Source organism: Clarias gariepinus, chromosome 4 (genome assembly GCF_024256425.1).
Source record: "Clarias gariepinus isolate MV-2021 ecotype Netherlands chromosome 4, CGAR_prim_01v2, whole genome shotgun sequence".
In the NCBI taxonomy this organism is placed as follows: Eukaryota; Metazoa; Chordata; class Actinopteri; order Siluriformes; family Clariidae; genus Clarias; species Clarias gariepinus.
The window spans coordinates 5,018,264-5,042,454 of record NC_071103.1 but is presented as its reverse complement, the minus strand read 5'-3'; the positions used below and the strand labels follow the sequence as shown (position 1 = coordinate 5,042,454).

General features: G+C 41.8%; 1 protein-coding gene across 3 annotated transcripts in view; it reads left to right on the top strand.

Annotated features, from left to right (window-relative positions):
• Positions 1–24,191, top strand: part of grb10b (growth factor receptor-bound protein 10b) — a 66,699-nt gene that overhangs the window by 22,643 nt on the left and 19,865 nt on the right. For 2 of the 3 annotated variants that reach the window (XM_053494106.1, XM_053494105.1), the window contains exons 3-5: positions 9,417–9,513; positions 17,452–17,656; positions 20,907–21,048. In XM_053494106.1, coding sequence (XP_053350081.1) covers positions 9,417–9,513; positions 17,452–17,656; positions 20,907–21,048 — 444 coding nt within the window. The remainder of the gene's footprint in view (positions 1–9,416; positions 9,514–17,451; positions 17,657–20,906; positions 21,049–24,191) is intronic. The other variant, XM_053494107.1, reaches the window with a different exon arrangement.

Genomic DNA, 24,191 nt, shown 5'->3' with positions numbered 1-24,191 from the left:
AGCACAGGCTCGGAGATGAGGTATAAAAGTTCATGATGGTGCTGGTATCAAAAGACAAATTTAGGTATCAGGACAAAACTAAAAGCAATAAATAAATAAAAGCAAGCAGCGTTCCAGGCAAACTTAGAGACTTTTTGTGGATATAATGGCTAACGAGCCAGACAGACAACCACAGAGAGAGAGAGAGAGAGAGAGTGAACTGCCTTTTGTTTTCAGTGTACCTGTCATAGCTTGTAAATTTAGAGCCTGTGCTTGAATGACAATGAGGAGAAAATGAATGGCCGTGGCATGGACGTGCATTCCTTTGGGCTGACCACATCTGATTCTCATGGTGCACCCTGACGTAAGAGCATCTAAACAAAGGCTTAACTAGCTTGTTTTGAAGGGCTCTCTTCACCATTGTTTCATTTCCACGTGCAGTGGTTCAAACCCAGTGGGAGATTTCCATCAGTGGCATCGAGCCCCGCAGAGAGCTGGATACGGCACAGGCCTTTCATTTAACCGCGGCTTTCTCTTGCTCGTCCACCATAGGACCTTCAGGACGCCGTTACAGGCTAAGAAGCATGGACGTTTAAATGCAAGTGCTTGTTGCATCACAACGATATACCCTTTTGAACAATGGGAGAATGAGGCCTTTTATAGCTCCGTAGGGGTATGGTATATTCAACGCTGAATTCAGGGAACCATTGAAGTTTGAACTGCGGGTGTATTTGTGTCAAGCCAGATGAAGATATAAGTCATCTGTGGAAGATTATGTAACTCCGGGAGTGGTGGGACTCTGGGCTGAAGTCCAAGAATAAAAGGCTTTGGCTTGACCTAACACTCGTAGCAAATCTCCCTTAACTCCTGTCTCAAATGTAGAGCTTATAGCGAAATAATAAAAGCATTAATCTCAGCTTGGGTTTAAACCCACGCTGGGGCTTTAACACATAATTAAAACGGGTAGTTTCTGCCGCAGATCAGTCATACAGCTACTTACTGTAAATGCAACATCCCTATTGATGAAACCTCACTAAACATCAAACAACATAAATCTCCTGTTCATCTCCTGTTCATCTCTGTCCTCGTGGCTACCGAGTCCACATTGGTTTGGCCATGCGACGCATCTGGCATCTCTAGAAGAAGATCTGCTCTCGGAATTCGGGTTTGACGTGATCTGCACCCTGCATAAGTCGTTACAGAACCCCACCAGCTCCCCCCTCCCTCTCCGGACACATCAGCAGCCCAAGGGCCATAAATTTTTCGCCTTGGGTTTTGTGGATGTTTTAGGAGTGAATCAAGTCGACTTTTGGCAGCATGCGGTTCCTGTTCCTGGAAGTCAAGCTCCTAGTCGTTGGAATTTCTTGGAACTGGTGGATTCAGGATTTGGCTCTTTTTATCGTGTTGTGTTGAGTTTTGCTCGGGGCCGAATCGAAATAGAAGCGCTATTCACTAACAAAAACGGCGCTGTGCTCATTTGAGGTCAAAATGAGTCCTCAGTGCTCCATTTTACTTTCCAGTTTAATCAAATACCAATTTCAGTGTTGAGCAACATGTTGCAGGGCACTATTTTAAGCGACTGGTTTCCATTTATAAAAAAAATACTGCCGTCATATTTGCTTTTTTATATCCTGAGAGCATTATTATTTTTTTATTTTCGCACGCGCACGCGCACACACACACACACACACACACACACACACACACACACACACACACACAAACACACACACACACACACTTTCATGCTACAGTCTTTTCTTCCGAGGAATGCACAGTAGCCTGACCTTTCGAGGTCAGAAGCTAAGCTAATCTAAGAGGATTGCTGAGTCAGAACGTAAGCCCGATTTTGGTCAACTGCAGGGTTGACATTTAAAACACCATGTGGAATTTTTTAATATCCCCCATCTAGGGGTATGGGTTTAGAGCTCGTCAGTCGATGTGTTTGCGCTGTGGCCTATATTTAGAAAGCAGGTTGCTGACTGAAGAATCTGAGTGTGATCAGATATCTAATATCTTGTTGTTGTTTTTTTTAATCACTGATTTTTGTCTATGAAAAAAAATCTAATCTATAGACATGCTATAGGGAAATAATATCGGTGTGGAGTTAATGTCATAGATCTGATTCCTTTCCAATTAATACAAAGTACAGTACAGCTTTTATAGTTATATTATTTTAGTTCCGTTTATTAGCTATAATCCACTGTTTTCTTGCAAAGCTCACTTTTTTCCTCTCTGTCTTCTTACGTTAAAGTACACTGAGCACCTTAATGGAAGACAAAAATCTTCTTCTTTGTCTTTCGGCTGTTCCCTTTCAGGGGTCGCCACAGCGAATCATCTGCCTCCATCTAACCCTATCCTCTGCATCCTCTTTTCTCACACCAACTAACTTCATGTCCTCTCTCACTGCAATGGAAGACAAAAATGTAAATGATAAATAACATGAGGACAAAGCACATAGAAAAATCAAAAGAAAAGAAAAAAAAGGTATATCCAGGTCATTGTTAAAAAGTTTCTGTACGGTATTGAGTAAAAAAAAAAAAAAAACTAAATGGTTAGCGGGCCTCTATGTGAGGCTCAGAAATCTCACTTTCTGCATTATGATTGGTTAGAATAATTCTCTGTTTTCCATGGGAAAGATACAACTGTATAAAACAAACTAAAGTAAGAAGGCAGGAATTATACAGTTGTGTTTAGCACAATATTTCTTATTTATTAAATCTAAGCTAGGCTAAAGTTAGTCAGCTTTTGTTACAAGCTTATGGGGGGTTAAAAAAAGTCATGTAGACGATGTGTCTTATCTACAGTGGGGCATAAAAGTATTTAGTCAGCCACCAATTGTGCGAGTTCTCCCACTTAAAAATATGAGAGAGGCCTGTAATGTTCATTATAGGTATACCTAAACTATGAGAGACAAAATAAGAAAATTTTTTAAAGAATCTATTTCCAAATAAATGGTCAAAAATAATCTCCTATTTGGTCAGTAACAAAATGTCATCTCAATACTTTGTTATATGCCCTTTGTTGGCAATGAGAGAGGTTTTTTAAAAGTCTTCAGAATGTTTTTACACACTGTTGCTGCTATTTTGGCCCTATTTTGGTCCATGCAGATCTCCTCTAGAGCAGTGTTGTTTTGGGGCTGTCGCTGGGAAACACAGACTCTTAATTCCCTCCAAAGATTTTTTATGGGGTTGAGATCTGGAGACTGGTTAGGCCACTCCAGGACCTTAAAATGCTGCTTGCGAAGCCACTTCATTGCCTGGATGGTGTGTTTGGGATCATTGTCATGCTAAAAGACCCAACCATGTTTCATCTTCAATGCTCTTGCTGATGAAAGGTTTTCACTCAAAATCTTATGATACATGGCCCCATTCATTCTTTCCTTTACTCAGATCCTGGTCCCTTTGCAGAAAAACAGGCCCAAAGCATGATGTTTCCACCCCCATGTTTCACAGTAGGTATGGTGTTCTTTGGATGCAACTCAGCATTCTTTCTCCTCCAAATACAAATTTTTTTATTTTGGTTTCATCTGACCATATGACATTCTCCCAATCCTCTTCTGGATCATCCAAATAGGTCTGCATTCCCGTGGCTCCCCCGCGGGACCCAACAAGGTTTTTTGCTACGCCGGAATAAACATGCAAACAAAACGCGGTAGCGATCGGTAACTCTGGTGTAATTTGGGTACTGTACTTGCGCTCCCACAATAATCACGGCTCTACAGCCAATCAGGGGCGTCTGTGAGCTCGCGGAAGGAGCGGCTAGCGCTTTCCTCCGAGTGTGTTACTCCGCCCCTAACGGTGCGTGAGCAAGCAGTTCGAAAAGATGCGGTCGGCTGACGTCACGCGGTTCGGAGGAAACACGTGATAGTCTTCGCCCTCCCGGCTGAATGGTAGTAGTAGCCGTAATGTGGGAGCCCCCTAGTGACGGGGAGGAATTGGCTACGACTAATATTGGGGAGAAAATTGGTATATATTGGTTATAATAAAAAAATTATAATAAATAATAATAATAATAAATATGCTACAATTTTGTACATTGTTTCTACATTTTTTTCCCTGCAACACATTTCCGTATTAACAGCATCTTGACAAGAAGAATAAAAATAAAATAAATTGTTGTACAACCTACAGTTTTTTGTTATCCCTCTCTTTCGGTTTAAATGTGAGATTCTGGAAACAGATAAAAATTTAGCGGGAATGGTCGTGTCGGGAAGTAAATTATTCTAAGCGGGCAGGGGGTGAACAAAGACTGACGATATAGTGGGAGCGGGTGGGGGCGGAATAAAACCTCGCGGGAGCGGGACTAAAAAAAAAAACAGTCATGTGCAGACCTCTACATCCAAATGCTCTATAGCAAACCTCAGACGGGCCTGGACATAAACTGGCTTAAGCAGGGGGACACGTCTGGCACTGCAGGATTTGAGTCCCTGGCGGCGCAGTGTGTTACTGATGGTAGCCTTTGTTACTTTGGTCCCAGCTCTCTGCAGGTCATTCACTAGGTCCACCGCCGTGTGGTTCTGGGATTTGTGCTCACAGTTCTTGTGATCATTTTGACCCCACGGAGTGAGATCTTGCGTGGAGCCTCAGATCGAGGGAGATTATCAGTGGTCCTGTATGTCTTCCAAATTCTAATAATTGCTCCCACAGTTGATTTCTTCACACCAAGCTGCTTACCTATTGTAGATTCAGTCTTTCCAGCCTGGTGCAGGTCTACAATTTTGTTTGTGGTGTCCTTTGACAGCTCTTTGGTCTTGGCCATAGTGGAGTTTGGAGTGTGACTGTTTAAGACTATGGACAGGTGTCTTTTATACTGATAACCGATGCCATTAATACAGGTGGAGGAGCGTCTTAAGGAAGAAGTTACAGGTTTGTGAGAGCCAGAAATCTTGCTTGTTTGTAGGTGACCAAATATTTATTTTACAGAGGAATTTACCAATTAATTCTTTTAAAATGTGATTTTTCCCTTTTTAAGTGGGAGAACTTGCACAATTGGTGTCTGACTGGTGCCCCACTGTATGATTGGTTAAAAATCTAAAAAAAAGAAGGTGGGACTTAAATTGTTGTTTTTAGTCCAAATATGTTTTAGCCAAAATAATGTTTAGCAAAATATTTTCTATTTTAAATCCGTCTCAGTCTTAACCACATTTATGCATAATTAAATGTTTTTGTAAATAATAATAATGATGATCGGCGGCACGGTGGTGTCGTGGTTAGCACTGTCGCCTTGCACCTCCAGGGTCTGGGTTCGATTCCCGTCTCTGTGTGCATGGAGTTTGCATGTTCTCCCTGTGCTTGGTGGGTTTCCTCCGGGTACTCCGGTTTCCTCCCACAGTCCGTAGATATGCAGGTTAGGATAATTGGTATTCCCAAAAATTGCGACCCTAAATACAGGATAACGTGGTATAGAAGATGAGTGTGTGAGTGAGTAATAACGATGATTTTTAAATGAATAGTCTTGGTTATGACTGGTTGGAAACCTAGAGCATGAAGGCATGAGTTAAATTGTTGTGTGTTCAGCAAAAAAAAAAAAAGAAAAGTTATTAGGACTCAATTTAAACCATATTCATGCATAAACAAGTGGTTTATAAATAATAATCCCTTTTTATTATAAAAAAAAAAACAACTTTTTCTGTTACTTCTATTAGCAAGCTTATGTGAGGTTAAGTGATTCTGCCTTCTCTGCCATGATTGGTTACAAAAAATTGTCTGATGTTGATTAAATCTTAAGTCTCAGTTTTATAAGACAGAAGTATATGTGACACTCAGGGTTTTGCAAACTCTTTCATTCTTATTTTCATATCCCTGTAGAAATAAGACTGCTTTTATAGATAATTAATCAACATATGTAAGTATGTACATTTTATATAAGAATAAAGAAATCATGATAATAAAAGCTTTTTAGTATTTTCTTTGTAAAATTCTACTTGAACCTTCAGCTTCTCTTATAATGCCTAAAACTATAGCATGTTCTGGTCAAATATTAGTATTGGCTTTCCCACAATGACCAGGAAAACTGTTTCTGCAGGAGAAGATTTAGGTCAAGAAGTTGCATCCATTCAACCATAGCGCCATCCCATGCGACACTCACTTTCGGCAAGTTATCCTGTTAGAAGTAGCATGTTTCTTTTATTTTTAAGTGCCTTGCATTCGAGCTCTGCTATAAACCCATGCCAGCCATTAAAAGCAGTATAGACATGTTTTATAGGGGCATAGTGCAGTGTTGCAAAATTTTATTGTTGAACTCAGATTCTATGTAATTACCGCATTTAGGTATTACCTGGGCATGTTGCGCTTCTTTCGTGTTTCCATCTGCATGGAGAAAAGAATGTGTAGAACGTTAATCTTTAAGCGTACATATGCTGATATTCTGTGGGTTTAGTGTTGATTTGCTTTGTTTGTTCATTATTTGTAGTTGTTCAAATCAGCACACATGATAAGACACATGAAATCTTCTCCTAGGCATTCTCGCTTACAGATCCTTTAAGGAGACAAAGCCAGCATTGTAGTACAGGGTACCACAGAACACGTGGTAATCTCTGCCAATGGGGATGATATAACATGCAGAGTTTCTTGGTGCTGTCCGAACTGTTTCACTTCAGAACTGGGAGGCTTAAGGGTACTTGGGTTTTAAGAACTTCTGGTTGATGCTGGCTCTGGTCAAAGGGATCTGTACGCTCTGATGCGCAGGCCAACGAAAGAACCCAAAGAAGCAGGGGACTTTTTAATAATTCCAGATCTGGCATGTGTCGCTGGGAATTTGCAGTTCACTCTGCAGGGAAATGTCCTGAGATGTGGAGAAGGGGTCTGGGGCATCAGCGAGGTGCAGTCAGTCAGAACCAAAGGAGCTGCTCCTGCTGTGACTTCGGGTGGAAGTGAAGATGGATCAGTCACACATGACTTGTTGGACGTTGACCTTGAGGTGCTGGTGCCCCTCAACCCCCAAGAAGCACACACACATAAGCTTGCATACTCGTACAAAGTCTTGGTCCAGACTTCCGGACATGGGGATTAGACTTTTGTTTGGAGACCGTCCAAAGCAATCTACATGGTTTCCATTAGATCCTATCAATATGGCATGTCTTTACACTATCCATGGAGATAATTACAAAGGCGAAGGTGCCATCATGAAATGCTGTGGATGAAATCACCCCAGACTTTTAAGATGGAAGAACAGTAATTTCAAGACCCACCCCAGACCACAATGACCTTGGAGAAGATAACTTACTTCCTCTAAGTTAAATAGTCATAATACTGCTGTCCCAGGTGCTGTATTCTAACGTGGCAATAAGTGGAGGTAGTTGCAAATATACCAGTTGGTCTGAACTCCAAAAGAAGGTTTTGAGCTGAGCTGATGCAAAAAATATCATTCCTACCATCCCAAATATCAGTTTCTGATGCTATGGAAAGACTTCTAGAACAACCAGAGGAAATGGCATGGGCTTATAAAACGTCTGCCTTCTAGGAAACGTGTAATAAAGTGTGTAGTATCGGGTGTCCTCGTGAAGCTATGACTAATCTGTTTTCTCAGTAAAATGAAACACTTTCAAGCACTCAACGACTTTGTTGTTGTTCTTTCCGAAGCATGCTCGTCGTGCTTCATTGGGCAGCTTTTAAGAACTTAACATTGCATCTGCATGTGTGCAGCACTCGTAAACTGTGAGCGGTGGCATTGGGAAAACAAGGCCCTGCTCTAATTTCGTAAAATAAAAATCTTTGGACAGCCTTTGTGGCAACATTAGAGAGTGCCACTAGGCTTTGCGGTCTGCCTCGGAACACCGTCTTCGAGTAGAAGAGAGCCGTAGGACATTCTGTTCCTGGCTCCTGCTGTGAAAGCCCCAATCAGTGCCGCTGCTCGAGATATCACATCCTACTCTACTCGTCTGTCGCGCCTTTGTATCCTAGCCAAGAACGAGAAATAGGAACTTTTCCTATTCCTGCTTTTCCTTAGTAGAGAGGATTAGAATACTTGAAGTGAGCATTTTGTTCTTACTTATGGTCTACCACTGGCACAAAGTCTTCACTTCCCAGGATAATTTTTGTCTTAAAAAAAGAGATGCAAGTTGGGATACAGTGGTGCAAATGCTACCCGCTGCTTGGGTATGCTGCTGCCTTTGTTATATATTTTGTTGTATGAGTTATTATAGTTTATGAGCAATCCAATATGAAGATTCTGGGTATTCTGGTATCTTAATTTTCTTTTGTTTAGGTGTTTTAATGCAGCGTGCTAGCTAGAGCTGTGTGATTTAAATTCATGATGCAATTGAAGCGATTTTTTGTTAGTTAAAGTTAAACATGTTTCTGGAAATTATGCAAGTACTTGCGATATACTCTCTTTTTTACCAGATTATCACTTGTTCTTAAGTTTATGCAAGGTCATTTGCATCACCACCACCTACTGGACTGGTGTGTGGAGCAAAATGTTGTCACTCACATCATGCAAGCAACCACAACTCATGTTATGCAGCATTAGAAATTATAATGAATACTTTAAGGTGTTTTGTTCCATCAAAACCTGTAGGATATAGTCCTGAGACCCGGAACTCCATTATTGTCCATTGCAATTTCTACCAACTGTTTCTCTTTATACATAGCTGATAACTATAAATTTAATCACTGTGCTTAACCAGGAAAAAATTTGGCAATAGAACTATCTCTAACTATAACTTAATCTTTGTACCTAATGGTACAAGGATATATAGACAATGTAGTTGGAAGACAATGTCATGCGCTCATATGAGGACATTCGGGTCTGAAGAGGATCTAGTTGTTTGAGTCCAGTTGAATTGAATCAAATTGAAGATTTTGCTCTGGATAAAATTCTAATATGTTATTTGTATCGACAAATCTACCTCTGATTAATATCTCTAATGCTAGCATTGGAATGGAATAATAGGTTGTAACCAAACTCCACTTCAGAGTTTCTATTGTAAAATTTGTAGAAATAATGTCTTGCATCTATTCCATGCAATACCTTGAGTATTGTTTAAGTAGTCTCATGAACTTCTGAGTATTTCCAGATGAGTGGCGGCCCATGCAATAGCTCAGTCTGTGCATCTTTTCTTTTTCTACTTTTGGATCTTTTGTTTTCAGTTGCTTATTTTTTTTACTCATTTCTAAGTTCTAATTTCCTTCATATCAATAAAGGATCTACTCTCTCTATTATTCTATCCATTCATCCATCCATTCACCCATCCATTCGAAGCAGTATAAATTGCGTATATGTGCAAGTGTAGCTTGTTACATCTAACTCATCTTTTGTTGCTGAAAGAGTGATGTTAAAAATAATGACAGATCATATCTACAGCATACTGAACCCGGGCATCTGTTAATTATTATAATCTTGGTGTCCCACCTGGCCAGGCTAGAAATTTGTCCACCTCGTTCTTCTATTACAGACCCCCATCTTAAAAATTAAATTAGTGTTTTTTGCCTCAGCAGGACAATGTCGACCGAACCGCCAATCACAGACCAGCGAATCTAATCGGGTCAAGTTTCCAACAAGCAGCCAGTCGGAACTCTCCCAACCAGCAAGGTTAGTTTTTTTTTTTCTTTTTTTCTTAACAAAATATGCACATTTTTAGAGTTATGAGCACAGTTTATAGGTGGGAAATTTGCTCATTAAATCTGATTTATGATGGTATTAACTTTGTAGTTTAAAGGCTTAATAGGTGTCCGGCTCATTAAGATAACCTAGTTTAAAAAAATAAATAAATAAATAAAAACTGGAACCTTGATAGGAAATACTTAGTATGGGAAGAATGTCAAGTGTCTTTGTTTCTTTTCTATTTTAGGAGGGATAACTGTAGCAGGAAGGTTGTCTGTTTAATGTCTTGATTTCACACTAGTGAATGGACACCAGAAGCAGGAAGATTTACATGGCTGCTACATTTAAACTTTTATGACTGCCTCTTGCTTCCCTTTGATCCTGTCTGTTCACTGCTTTTTCATTTAGTCATTTTTCTAATGTTTTTTTTTTTTTTGGGGGGGGGGGGGGCAGTGTTTGATTGCCCTGATTAGAAACCCCTCCCCCAGGGTGTGGCTAAGCTCTGCTGTTTTCTGACAGGGCATGGCTCAGCAGTAGCTCATTTACATAGACGCTGAAAAGGCGTGTTTGCAGGAGGAGTGAAATGGAGAAAGTTTGAGGTGTGAAAATATTTTGCATTATCTAAGGGTTCTTCAGCTGGTGCTTTAACAGAAACTTTGGTGGAGCACTGTGTTAACTTGTTAAAGAAATAGTAAAATACGGGACCTTTAAGCTCTTATCAGAGTGTTGTCATCTTATTTATTATAATTGTATAAATTAGGAAGACAAGAACATCTGCCTCTATATTTGTGTTCCAAAGTCTTGGACTCTGCACCAGTGAGCTCTTGTACTTCTACAAGCTAGATGAAATCTCCACAGGTCTGAAGCGAAAGTTCCTGGGATAGGATCAAATTGAAGGATCTTATTGCCTTTCAAAGTCTTCCCATACGTGAAGCAAAGGCCTTTGACTCAGGGCAGATCATGATTGCCCTGAAAGGTAATATTGCCACTATATTAAACAGACTGTTTTCCATAAGAACAGGTCCTGATCTAAGTCATTGTACTCTTCCTGATGTCTTTCTGTCCTTGCTGCAGGTTCCCAGGGGTACGTTTGTCTTGTATCCAGATAAATGGATAAAAACAATGACTTGCATCTACCTCTTTCCCTTTATATTGGCATGCTAATGCCTTTTGTCCAACAGTAAGCCTAAAAATGTTGAAATAAGTGTTCAGGCTCTGTCATTGTTTTGACATTGTAGGAAATCTTTTGTTTATTCTTTGTTGGATTTAAAGCTTGTGAGTCTTCGGTACTAATACTTTAAGTTCGGTGTTCCTTAATAGTGATAGTACTAATACCATCAGTACTGCGTCAAGCCAACAGTAAAGCATCCTGAGACCTTTAATGTGTAGGGATACTTCTCAATCAAGCGAGTGGGTTAATTCACAATTTTAAATGGTACAGAATGGTACAAAAACTTCCTTAGAGAGCAACTTCTCCCAACCATCCAAGAACAGTTTGGTGACGAACAATGCCTTTTCTAGCATGATGGAGCTCCTCATCGTAAGGCAAAAGTCACAACTAAGTGGCTCAGGAAAAGAACCATTGAAATGTTGGGTCTATGGCCAGGAAACTCCCCAAACCTTAATCCCATTGAGAACTTCCTGGTCAATTCTCAAGAGGTAGGTGAACAAACAAAAACCCACAAATTCTAAAAAAAAAAAAAAAAAGGGTTTAAGCGATTCAAGCCCATTCCAAGATTGGGCTTCCATCAGTCAGGATGTGGCGCAGAGGGTGACTGACAGCATGCCAGGGCAAAAAGAAGTCTTGGAAAAATAAGGGTCAATACTGCAAATATTGACTCTTTGTATAAACTTGATGTAATTGTGTATAAAATACACATATACATATATATAAAATACACACATACATATACACATACACTGTGGAACCTCAATAATAACTCTGGGTAATTCTCCTTCAGGGGTTTTCTCTCTTTTTTTGTTTCTTGGCCCCTAGTTTGTACATGGCAGCCATTTTCACTAAAAATCTATCCAGAGATAGACACACACACACAAACGCACACAGGGGTTGGACAATGAAACTGAAACACTGGCCAATTTAGTGTTGGGGGTTTCATGGCTAAATTTAACCAGCCAATCTTCACTGATTGCACATTCCACCAGTAAGAGCCGAGTGTGAAGGTTTAATTAGCAGAGTAATGGCAGAGTTTTGCTTAAAATATTGCAATGCACACAACATTATGGATGACATATCGGAGTTCAAAATAGGACAAGTAGTTGGTGCGCGTCTCGCTGGTGCATCTGTGACCAAGACAGCAAGTCTTTATCCTGGATACCGTGGCTCTTGATACATGACAATGTCAGCGTACCAACAAGAAGGACGAACCACATACAACAGGGGTAAGTGTGGACACAAGAGGAAGCTGAATGGGATGTCCAGGTGCTAACCAGGATTGTATTCAGAAAAATAAAACCACACCTTAACTCACCTGTTCGTCGGCAGCGCCACAGGGACAATGTACATGGCTGGGCTGCTAAGGGCGAACCTTTGGTCCCTCGTGCCAATGCCAAACATTGGTTTTAAGTGCCAGCAGCGAAAATCCTGGGCTCAGGACAATGTGAAACATGTATTGTTCTCTGATGAGTCCGCCTTCACTTTCTTTCCCACATCCGGGTGTGGAGAAGCCCCAAAGAAGCGTACCACCCAGACTGTTGCATACCCAGGGTGAAGCATGGGGGTGGATCAGTGATGGTTTGGGCTGCAATATCCTGGCATTCCCTAGGCCCAATATTTGTGTTAGATTGGCGCGTCACTGCCAAGGACTACCGATCCATTCTGGAGGACCCAATGGTTCAAACATTGTATCCTGAAGGCGGTGCCGTGCATCAGGATGATAATGCACCAATACACACAGCAAGACTGGTTACAGAGTGGTTTAATGAACATGAAAGTGAAGTTGAACAGCTCCCATGGCCTGCACATCACCAGATCTAATTATTATTGAGCCTTTTTGGGATGTTTTGGAGAAGCGCGTCAGGAAACATTTTTCTTCACCATATTGACCTGGGCACTATTCCGCAAGAAGAATGGCTCAAAATTCCTCTGGCCACTGTGCAGGACTTGTATATGTCATTCCCAAGACAAATTTATGCTGTATTGGCCACAAAAGACCCTACACCATACTAATGAATTATTGTGGTCTAAAACCAGGCGTTTCAGTTTCAACCCCTATACATACTATATATCTCAGTCCTGGAGATGTAATGGACATGCTTTAGCTCTTCAGATATCTCTCTAAGGGAAACCTAACATGCTTACTACAACATGCAGCTGCGGAAAGGAAAATGCTCAATTGGCATGTATCAGGTTTTAACATTTAATGCTATTAAATATCCAACCTGTCACTTAAAGCATCTAATATTGCCTGAGGTCCAGGTATAAAATTTAGCATCAGAAATCTCTTGCTTAGTAATCTTCACTAAGATAGCCAGAGAGTCGGCTTGTAATGTGTAACCATTAATTAATGATGTCTTCTGATGTAGTAGCCCATCTGCCAAGAGATGCGCTATTTCGAAAATGCTTTTTACCTTACCACTGCTGCGAAGATGTTTTTTTATTTATTTATTTAATTTTTGTTTTATTTTAAATATACTGCAGATTTCTGTCAGCTCAAGACCAGTCCAGTTATTCCGCTCTGACATTTCTTATCTTGCAACAAGAGGTTCACCTTATGAGCCAGTGCCTTTCAGGGAAGTGTAACCCATCTGTGGAACCCTCTGGCTGATTTGATTGGGCCGCCTCAGGAGCCTTTCAGCAGAGTGTAATATGATTAGAGTGGTCTGCATGCTGCAGTACAAATTGTTCTCACCGTAGCAGTCACGTAAGGAGCGAAACACTCATGGGGTGTGGTGGTGGTGTTGGAGACGGCATGGTGTGTCGTCAAGGTTAGAGTGATCAGTTATTATTTTTAATGCTTTGTTGTTGTTTTTTTTAACGAGTGTTTGACTGAGGCACTTTCTTCACTTGTCCTTTTTGGTCTTTCCAAAACGACCACGCTTTAACCCTGTTTATAGCTCCCTGGAGTCAAATAGCAGTTTTGTTTATTACCCTGTGATTCAGCACTTTGTCAGTTGTCTTGCCAACACACGCCACAGTTACAAATTCCTACCCAGATTTGAAAATGTGATTGGGTGTGATGGCTATTAGTGGCGTTGTCGCAATAGCAACATTTCTGTTCATTTTTCGATACAGCCATTAATTTTGATACTTTTTGTGATACCTTCTCTCTGAGCTGGAGGCACTAGACTTTTGGAAAAAGAAACGTGTTAGAAAATATCAGGTGATAACTGGAGGAGAAAAATATTAATCATAAAATTTGTTGTTCGCAGAAGCTTGACGTACTCGTTAAAACCACTCCTGGATTTTATGAGGCAAAATAAGGTTACATGTGTATTCACTTATTTCAGAAGGTGTATCATTAATAATCAGGTGTTCGATATCCTGCGCAGTAGATAAGTTTAATCTTTAACGAATCTTATACAGTCCAGACATTTACACAGACACTGTCCAGGTCATGCACTTTTTAGACGCTCCCTAACTGACTCCATAAACAACCCCAAAGTCTCTCTGTCCACTCCAGTCCACGTTTTGTCATTTTATATCTTTTTATTTTTTATAAAATGAAAGAACGAATTTCCTAAATGTGCAGTTAATTTCCAAATAATATATAAACCAGCTTAACCACGTTGTAAAACGGCACGTGCGCTGAACTCACATTTTTCACTCCAGGCCTTTTTACTGTAGCTCAACTTTCTCCAGTGTCACATTTCAGTGAAGCTGAGGCTTAAGCTGAGTTTTGTGGTTTAAAAGAGGAGTGTCAAATCATCCGCAATTTCCTTGATGATCAGCTTCAAAACTGAAATGGTTGCACAACTAAAAAAAAAACATCAGTACTTTCTGTACTTGTCGCTTGAGGTTAAGGATAGCAATACTCTACACTACTACATTACTACTACTTCAGGGAATACAGTTCGCCTTTTCCCCCCTCATGCATCCTGTCCTTCTGTTATATCTCTCATTGAAATTCTTAAATGGGTCCACATAGGCAATCTTTTTTTTGTTTTTTTTCTTCGCAAACAGTGTATTGCTATTGAAATTTTCATTTAGGCTTCAGTGTAAACCTCCTTGGCTTCTTGGTTGGAAAAACAGGCAACCGTGTAAAAAGGACCTTAAGCCGACAGTGGTGCTGCAGACAGAATCTGAAACTGCTGAGAGAGAAAAGGGAAAAATCAACACAAACTGTACGCCTACAATAAGCGCATTGTGGTAAAGTGCAGTGTTTGAAAACCCCAGTAGCACTTTTGCACCTGATACGGTCATACCGGCAACGTGTCGCCGACTCTGAAGTAGATCTGATAACCCAGAATCCATGAGCAGAGCTTACCTGTGTCCCGTTAATGCTCTGAGATTAGGCAGCAGGGAGCGGTGCAGGGAGCGGTGCAGGGAGCGGTGCAGGGAGCGGTGCAGGGAGCGGTGCAGGGAGCGGACACAGTTTCAGACAGAGGTTCCCGAATGTACAGGTCGCTCTGTCGAAATGAAATCAGATTAGTGTTTTTATTGTATTTATTTTATTTTTTATTATTTATTTTCCATTCTTCTACTACACCATAAGTCGCCGTTTGGCCTCAGAACCTCGATTATTATTATTGTGACTTTTATAACGAGAGCATATACAGTACATTTATGTAAAAAGTCTACACAGTTAGTTAAAATTGCATTACGCATCAATATGAAGAGAGGATGTAGTATGGTGCTGCCACCTTGTTGCATCACTGCGAGTGTGGTGTTTTAGTCATGGTTTTAGTGCCAAATATATTTTCAAATAATTAAAACAATTTTTTTACCTTGACTCACCTTTGTCAGTTGTATTTGTTTTGACCTTTAAAAAGCCGCCCATATAACTGTTTCTTTAACATGGTTTCAAGATCTCACAACTCTCCCAAAGTGTGCGTGCGTGCGCGCGAGTGTGTGTGTGCGTGCGTGCGTGTGTGTGTTTCACTTCTTTTCCTTTGTTTCTTTTTGGCTTCTGCTGGGCTGTACCCCTTTAGAGAACAGCAGAGCAAAGCAACAAGCTGGGGGAGGAGTTTCTTCTTAAATTAGGTCACAATAGAAGGAAAAATACCCAATTAACTTTTTAAAATGCTGTCCGAAATCAAAATAGAAAGGAAAAAATTAGCAGGTTTGTCTGAACCTGTATGAATATCTAAACATGGTTAAAAGGTTGATTTTGCACAATAGGTGACCTTTAAATGTGGGCTGTTGTACTGTATCACAAGAAGGAAAAAAAAACAGCCAATATGATTGTTCTTGGTTCATTTTTGTAAACAGGAGTGTAAATGTATTTATTAATTTATTTATTATCAAGTGTATTACACTTCTGCAATGTGTTTTTAAAAACATAGCATTTGTATTAAAATGCGAGTTTCTATACTCTAGTTAAAGTCAAAAATTAAAGCTATGGTGCCCTCTAGTGGCAGGAGACTGACATTCAGGTCCATACATTTGATTCTACTCACTGATTCATCGTCTATACCACTTTATCCAGTATACAGGGTCTCAGGGTGCCTGGAGCCTATCCCAGGACACCTAGGGCACGAGGCGGTGTATAGCCTGGACACGGTGCCAATCCATCGCAGGGCACACACACAGATACACACTCGCACACTACGGCCAATTTTTGGACTGTGGGAGGAAACTGCAGTACCTGGAGGAAACCCACAAAACACAGGGAGAACATGTGAACTTGATGCACACAAACCCACGGAGGGAATCAAACCTGGACCCTGAAGGTGCGAGGGTCTAGGAGACGAGACGGTGCTAAGCACTAAACCACCCTGCCGCCCACTAAACTCTACTTGTACTTTATATTATGTTTTTTTTTTATTATTATTCTACTCACGATTCAGAACCATCTGTGTTCCACTGCTGCTGTGTAAGAGTGTAGTTGAAAATGTTAAAATATTCATTTAAATTTAATTGAAACATTTTGCATTCTCTTCAGTAACAGCTGAAGAGATGCTAAGTTTAGCTCTTAGCGTTTCTAATGTACGGCTCCTTGCTTCTATCATACAAAAGACTTTTTTCTTTTTCATTTCAGTGAATGGGAAATGATGTGAGACAGATTTGTATTATGCTAAAAGCTACTTTAGCTTTATGCTGAGGCAGTCTCTGGTCATCAGCTCGAGCTAGAATGTAGCCTACCGTTTAGCCCCTCTGCTGTTAGCATGAAGTCACCTGGTACACCAACACATGCTAAAGTTTCTGTGCGGAAATTCCTCGTTAGCAAGTTTCACAGCTCGGTTAACTGTTTAAAACAGAGATCCATTTGTTTTTGTGAGCTGAAGACGACTTTATCATTTCAACCAGTATGTCAGGTGTTTGTTAGCATGCTCACGCAGGCGGTGAGATTCCGAATTCTCGTAATCCCTGCTTGGAATTCCTACTTAAGTGAAGGGTCCGTTAGACTTTTTTACAGTTCCATAAACATCACCACAGGCTTTTTTTTTTAAATCATTATCATGATTATTATTTTGTTACTGTTTGCAAATCATAGCTACTCCCCAAATTAAAGACTCTAGCTGGCATACAAAAGATAATGCTTTAATAATGCATCTGACCAATCAGATTAGAGAATTTAGCGCGCGTGTATGTGAGAGTGCGTGTGTATGTGAGAGTGCGCGCGCGTGTCTGTGTGTGTAGCCCCTCGTGAACCTGTATACAGGATAAAGCGGTATAGACAATGAGTGTGTGTGTGTGTGATGATTGTTTTGTTGTTGTTGTAATTGCAAGTCAGCCCCCTCGCTGAGCGTCCTCACCTGCTATTTGTTTCATTAATGTCCCTGTCTTTCTTTGTCTTTCTGTCCCAGATGATGACGTGGATCTGGAGGCGCTGGTGAACGATATGAACTCGTCGTTTGAGAGTCTGTACACCGGCGGCAGCGTGCAGTGCGAGTCGGCCCCCCTGTTACACAACGGCCAGCACATGCACGCCCACGCGCACACACACACACAGTCCTTCTTGCCTCACCAGAGACTGCGTCGCTCCCAGCCCATGCACATCCTTGCCGTCAGGTAACACACACACACACACACACACACGTTATACACATAAACACACACGCAGAAAGAGAGAGGGGGGGAAACGAGAAGTGGGTCAAATCCACAGCGCAAGAATGGTTGTGAGGTGTGTGTCCCGTACCATCCCGTAGTGGACTAACAATAGTTAAATATTTTGTCTGTGTGGTTTGGGACCACGTCCTCACTTGACTGAGGCTTGTCTGGTAGTGTATATGTTGCTGAGACGCACATGATCAGGGACATGTCCACTTTGGGATGATGATGATGATGATGACACAGTTATAATGGTTTCTGTGTCCTGTGTAGTATTTTTGTATACTATTTTTGTACTATTTCTGTGTGTGTGTGTGTGTGTGTGTGTGTGAGTGAGACATTTGGGGCATATCCGTGATGGGCTGACGAAAGTTAGACCATTGGGGGGGTATTTACTGTATATGATGAAATGGAATGTTACGCACATCACACTCACATGCACACTCACAAATACGCACCACACTTTCACACACACACACACAGTTTGCCATTTAGCAGCCGGACAAACACGTGTACACTTAAACGTCATGCCAGCTAAAGAATTTAACGCCCTGTGGCTGTTTCCAAAACAAAATAATCCTTGTACTCGTTAGTGCTGAGTCTACTTTTAGAACGTTTCGCTACTTCGCCCCACACAAAGCCAAGCTGAACCAAAATCCTTGAGAGAGGAACTGTTGTAAAGGTGTCCTCCTAAAAGACAACCTGGTCTTTAAAAAGAAAAAGACTGGCAACGCCTTCCTTAAATTTTAAATACATTTTTAGCCAATTATTTTCAAAATATTTCTTTGCTAAGTCATCTTTATTATTATTATTATTATTATTATTATTATTGTTGAGCAAATATTCTTAACTTTCTGACGTACCTGCTGCCCAAGTGGCTTATGCTCCCTCAAGTATCTTCTGTCCATCTGGAGGATTAAAAAGTGTCCACTAGATGGCACTTTAGAGCCAAAACGCCTGTGCATCAGCACATGTGAAGCGTGACATTTGGCTCTTACACACACAGAGACGTTAACGAGACATAAAAAAAATTCTACTGTCGTTGTGATTGGTGTCATTAGCGTCGTAAATAAAAATAAAATAAAATAACTCCAGAACCCTGGTACAGCAGACCATTTGCTACTTAAAAAAAATTCTGACATTTAATTATATTAGGAAAAGACATAACAGTTTAAAGTAGCGTATACATGTTCGATTTGGGACGCAACTTTACATGGTTTATTCAGTTACATACGTGGTGTCACCTGTAGAGAAGTTGTGTTAGTATCATGTGTGTCTGTGTGTGTGTGTATATAAAGTGGTCTTAATATGTGGCGTTTAGCTGCCGTGTGTGTATAGGTGTGTGTGTGTATATAAATATGTACGTGTTTATGTATGTGTGGGGGTGTGTGTGTGTGTGTGTGTGTGTGTGGGTTGAGTTTCTTTTAACATGGGTTCACACGGGGGTTAGCAGTCAAACTTAGCGCTGACCTCTTTGCCACACACTTCAGAGCAGACACACTTCAGAGTGTGAGACCCTACTTCAAAGGGTTCTAGTCCAAAAACACCCCCCCAGGTCAGTGCTGACACACAAACGCAGTGAGTGAGTGAGTGTGTGTGTGTGAGTGAGAGAGAAAGAGAACTGGTAATAGCTTACCTACAATTGAGCAAAAATTGAGACCACACCTCTTGTACTGTGACTGACAGGCACATAGACCACAAACATGAATCCAACACGACAGGCACATAGACCACACCTCCCTTACTGTTGATTGACGAGCACATGCCCTCTTTACTCTGACTGAGAGGCACATAGATCACATCATCTTGACAATGACTGACAGGCATATAGACCACACCTCCTTCTCTGTTGACTGACAGGCATATAGACCACACCTCCTTCACTGTTGATTAAAAGGAACATAGACAATGCCTTCTTTACTCTGATTGACAGGCACAGAGACCACGCACCTTGCTTACCTATATAGACCACACCTCCTTCACTGTTGACTGACAGGCACATAGACCATGCCCCCTTTACTGTGACTGACCTGCACAAAGACCACACCTTCTTTACTGGACAGGCACACAGAGACCACATTTCTATCACTCTGACTGATGGGCACATAGGCCACGCCTCCATCACTGTGACTGACAAGTCCACACCTCCTTCACGGTTGATTGACAGGCACAGAGACCATGCACCTTGCTTCCTGTGCCTGACAGGCACATAGGCCACACCTCCTTTGCAGTGATTGACAAGCCCTAAAGTCACGCCCTTTTTCAATTCAATTTTTGATTGATTATATGCAAAATATCACAGGAGGCGTTCAGGTCAAACCGGGACTAGTGATAAATTTCTGGTGAATGAAGGCGTAAACGCGATTCCCGCACGTGACGAGACACTTAGCCGCAATTTAAAAGAACAGCTTACGTCTGTGAATGATCCTACAGTCGGAGCACACTACAGTCGTCCTGGGGGCATTGAGTGAGTCGAGCGCCTGAGCCATGAAAACCGACAGATAACCTGTAGTTGTGTACCACAGGCACATTACAGCAGGAACTCGTCTGGGAGTTATTGCCACATCCCCCGTACAGTCCTGACCTCGCTCCAAGCCCTCTCCACATGTTTAAAGGAGGCAGGCGTTTCAGACGTGAAGCAGTCGGTCCGATCATGGCTCCGGCGTCCTGAGAACACTTTCTTACCATGATTGTCGAAATGTTTTGATGGATGTCAGAGTTCAGCGTGTGCTCATGTTGTTCCAAGCACGCAGAGTGCAGAGAGAAAATAAGCGAACGTTCTTCACGCTTACGAGGACGTTCTGACCCCGGGTCTGGAATAAGGAGCCGTGATGTTCAAAGACTTCATAAATCATCACAGCTGAGCACTTTTTTTTTCTTTGCATGCTGTTTTAAAGGTCACAGCAAACCTGGAATCGATTGTTGATAATAAATCATAGACATATGCAGCAATATAAGATCAGACTGAGTGAAAACTTTGCGTTTTTTTGTGTTAATTTTTTTTTTTTCATTTTCAATAATATCTATATAAAGGCCCACGCAGTCTGGTCAAATAAAGATGTTATTTGTTTACCTCTTTATTTCTTTTTCTCACTTATCATTTATCCCTTCCTTTCCCTTATCTTTTTCCTTCTCTTTTCTTCATTCTATCGCTGTTTTATTGCCTCCCTAAATTCTTTCTCTCTCTCTCTCTCTCCCTCTCTCTCTGTAGGAGGCTGCAGGAGGAAGAGCAGCAGTTTCGGACATCGTCTCTGCCTGCCATCCCGAACCCCTTCCCCGAGTTGTGCAGTCCGGCCAGTTCACCCACAGCCTGTCCCGGCTCTTTACCTCCATGTCAAGCCTCAGACAAACACGTAAGTTCGGTTCTGTGTGCGTGTGTGTGTGTGTGTGTGTGTGTATACATGATGGTATGGTATTGATTGCTGGTCATTTTCTCTTTAATATTTCATGCAAATGTTCCAAGCCTGAGGGTTTAGCCATTACATCTTACACATACACACCATACAAACACACACGTGCGCACACACAGGGAGTGAAACACTTGCTGATTTTAGAACAATGCACAGACCTGGGATGTCAGCTGGTGGCTTTGTTTGCATAGGTGTCTGTGTGTATAGATCTTTATTGTCAGCTTTGTTAGTACGTATATATACATACACCCCCACACACACAGGTCTGCACTCTATTCATCCTCTCGTGCGGGTTCACACACCTGCACCATGATGCTATTGAGGCTGTATAACCAGGTGGTGGAAACACCTCGCGCTCTCGAGGACGCATCTCCACCCGACTTACAGCCCCAGCTTGTCGTTCCTTCAGTTATCACGTGCATAGTTGCTGATATTCACAAACCCCCTTTCTTGCTCCATCACTTTAATCATCTCCACATGGAGTTTCACTCCGTTACCGTAACACTCCCTCCATTCCTGTAAAAAAAGAAGAAAAAAAACCCCAGCGCGTGCTTGATCCAATTACTCTAATCTTCCTCTCTTGACTTTTATTGTCGTATGGATTTGACCCAGCGGCCCTTTGAGTGAGACACAACCCTCCTAGCGCCCCACTCAGGCAGCGAGCGAGAGTCTGGAAGTAATTGAGAGCAGTCAGCACGCACGCCTACACAGGCTGTCCATAAATATCAGCGAAAGATATTCACACGTGAGGGCTGCTTTGCACGTGAATAGCTGAGATTCTGTTCAGCCTAATCTTGATGTATTGCTTTATTAATATTATTACACTCTTGCACAACAAAAGGACAGTTTTGTGGTGTTTCTTGTTCTTTTTTTCAACCTCCCAATTCCCCAGAAGATCCCGAATATCTGGGATTTTTCTGACGCTGACAGGAGCAGAGCGAGATCCTCCACAGCCACGGGCAACGGCGCGTCCATGTCCTCGACTCTCCTGCTTTTCGTTACACGCAAAGAACATTGTTCGTGCAGATGTCCCTCTGGGCTCTCTCGCTCTCTCCGAGAAGCCAAGCGCAGTGTTTACGGAATTTTCCAAGCTTCAGGCTTTCTTTTTTTTTTTTTTTTCTCCTGACAGGCCCTCGTTGCTTTGGCCGACCCCCACGTGGGAGGCACGCGAGCCAGAGTCCTTCGCAGGACCGGCTCTTCATGCAGTGTTATTCCACGCTGCTGTAATCTGATCGCTGTTTGCCGTTCTCTTCCCCATTCTGTCTTCCGTGGACCTGTGGTACTTCATGGCAAGCTTTTTTTTATTTATTTGTATTTCTTTATTTTTTGCCCTGTTTAGGATTTTGTAAAAATGAAGTTACCACCAAAGGCTAATGCTTATCCGTGATCTAGATGCGTGCTGAGAGTGTTAACGTCGGGAACGCGTATGATATTAGCGAGAATGGAGTCATGCATGCATGCTCCCTGACACGTACACTTGGTACATGTGCCTGTTATGGCATCCTGTTTAACCCAGTTTGAACTAGGCTTATTCAACAGAGACAGTGAGTATAGAGAAAACTCCACTCCTTGTCATGCCTCTACCCATTCTGTCGCTTTTCCTGCACCTCCACCTCAGCGACACAGGGCTTACTGTGAACGCCTCAGTGCGTGGGTTTTAATCCATTTAAAGCTTGCGCTGACCTCAGACTCTGGCGCTGGCTGCAAAGGAGCGGAGCAGAAATAAAGGGATGAGCAATATCTATAATAGCATCTTGCCTTTCTTTACAGCAGGAGCTGCTTATTTACTCCAGGGTGAGGTAAGTGTCTGAAAATAGAACGGCTTCACACTGGCCCAGCTGTTCAGCCTGATCTGCTTCTGGAAGGCTGCCGTTTCTTGGAATTTTGAGTCGGGATTTTACGTCTTTTTTTGTTCCCCCTTTAAGGCAGCGATGTATTTTTATTTCTGCAATAAATCACTAAGAGCAGTTTAATAATAATAATCAGGTGCGGGACATGAAAACTGGTACGTCGTTAAACAGCAAGAGCACGGTCGCATCGTAAAAGCGGGGGCAAGTTAGACGAGTTATAAGCGCTCTCGTATCCTCCTACTTGACACGTGACGTGTTTTACACGTGCTCCAGACGGATCGTCTACCGTAGAGGTAATTTTAATGAAACCTGTTAAGGGGGTTTGTGTTTAACTTGTCGCGTGTGCAGTGCTGTCCGGCATCGCCTTTAAAGCAAGGTAACGAAGGACTGTCAAAAATAAAAATGACCGCGTGTGTATAAACTTTGAAGTCTGGGTGCTTCTGTCCCTCAGTCTCACACACGGATTCCGTACGCCAAAGCTCGATATGTTTGCTCAGTGTGAACACTCCATATCCTACCTGAGCATCAATCAAAGTACCATCGTACTCCGGCGCGGCTCGAATCAACTACGAAAGCCGACCGTACCTGAACCGCGGAAATGGACCACTGTTTAGAACGCGACATCATCAACTGTGTCGTCTGTCTTTCTGAAGTCTTCATGGTGTACAGCACGTACGCTTTAAGGCACATGACCGGGCTACGGCTGAAAGTTTGTATGAAGATAATAACTAATATTAGTGCGAAGGTTTGTTTTTATTATACTCTTCTTCTCTCTGTGTTAACCCAGTGCATGCTGCCACCTACTGTATGGGAGAGTGTAAATGCCTAAGTGTACTCGATAATGGAGCAGCAATAATAATAATCATGTGAGTGGGAAGCGGAGAGTGATCATACCCAGGGTGCAGCACAGTGCAAATCAGTCGTGCCTAGTCTGAAAATCAACAACTTGGATCGAGTCTGTTGGACTTAGTACCAGTAATCCACTTGAGCTTAATTTGCACTCGGAGCTACTGTTCAGTTTATCAAAACATGTGAGGTTGTTTATGGAAAAACTAGTTTTTGGCATGTGGAATGGCTACGGTAATGGTTCACTGTTTGTTTTTGGCATTCTGTGATAAGCCAAACAGTTCCAGAGGATAAGTAGTAATAAGAAGTCAACTGAGCAAAATAAGGCCCGTTGCAGGCAAAGCAAAGACCAATGGTCTTACTTGTGCCATCTTTAAAGACCCAGTGCAT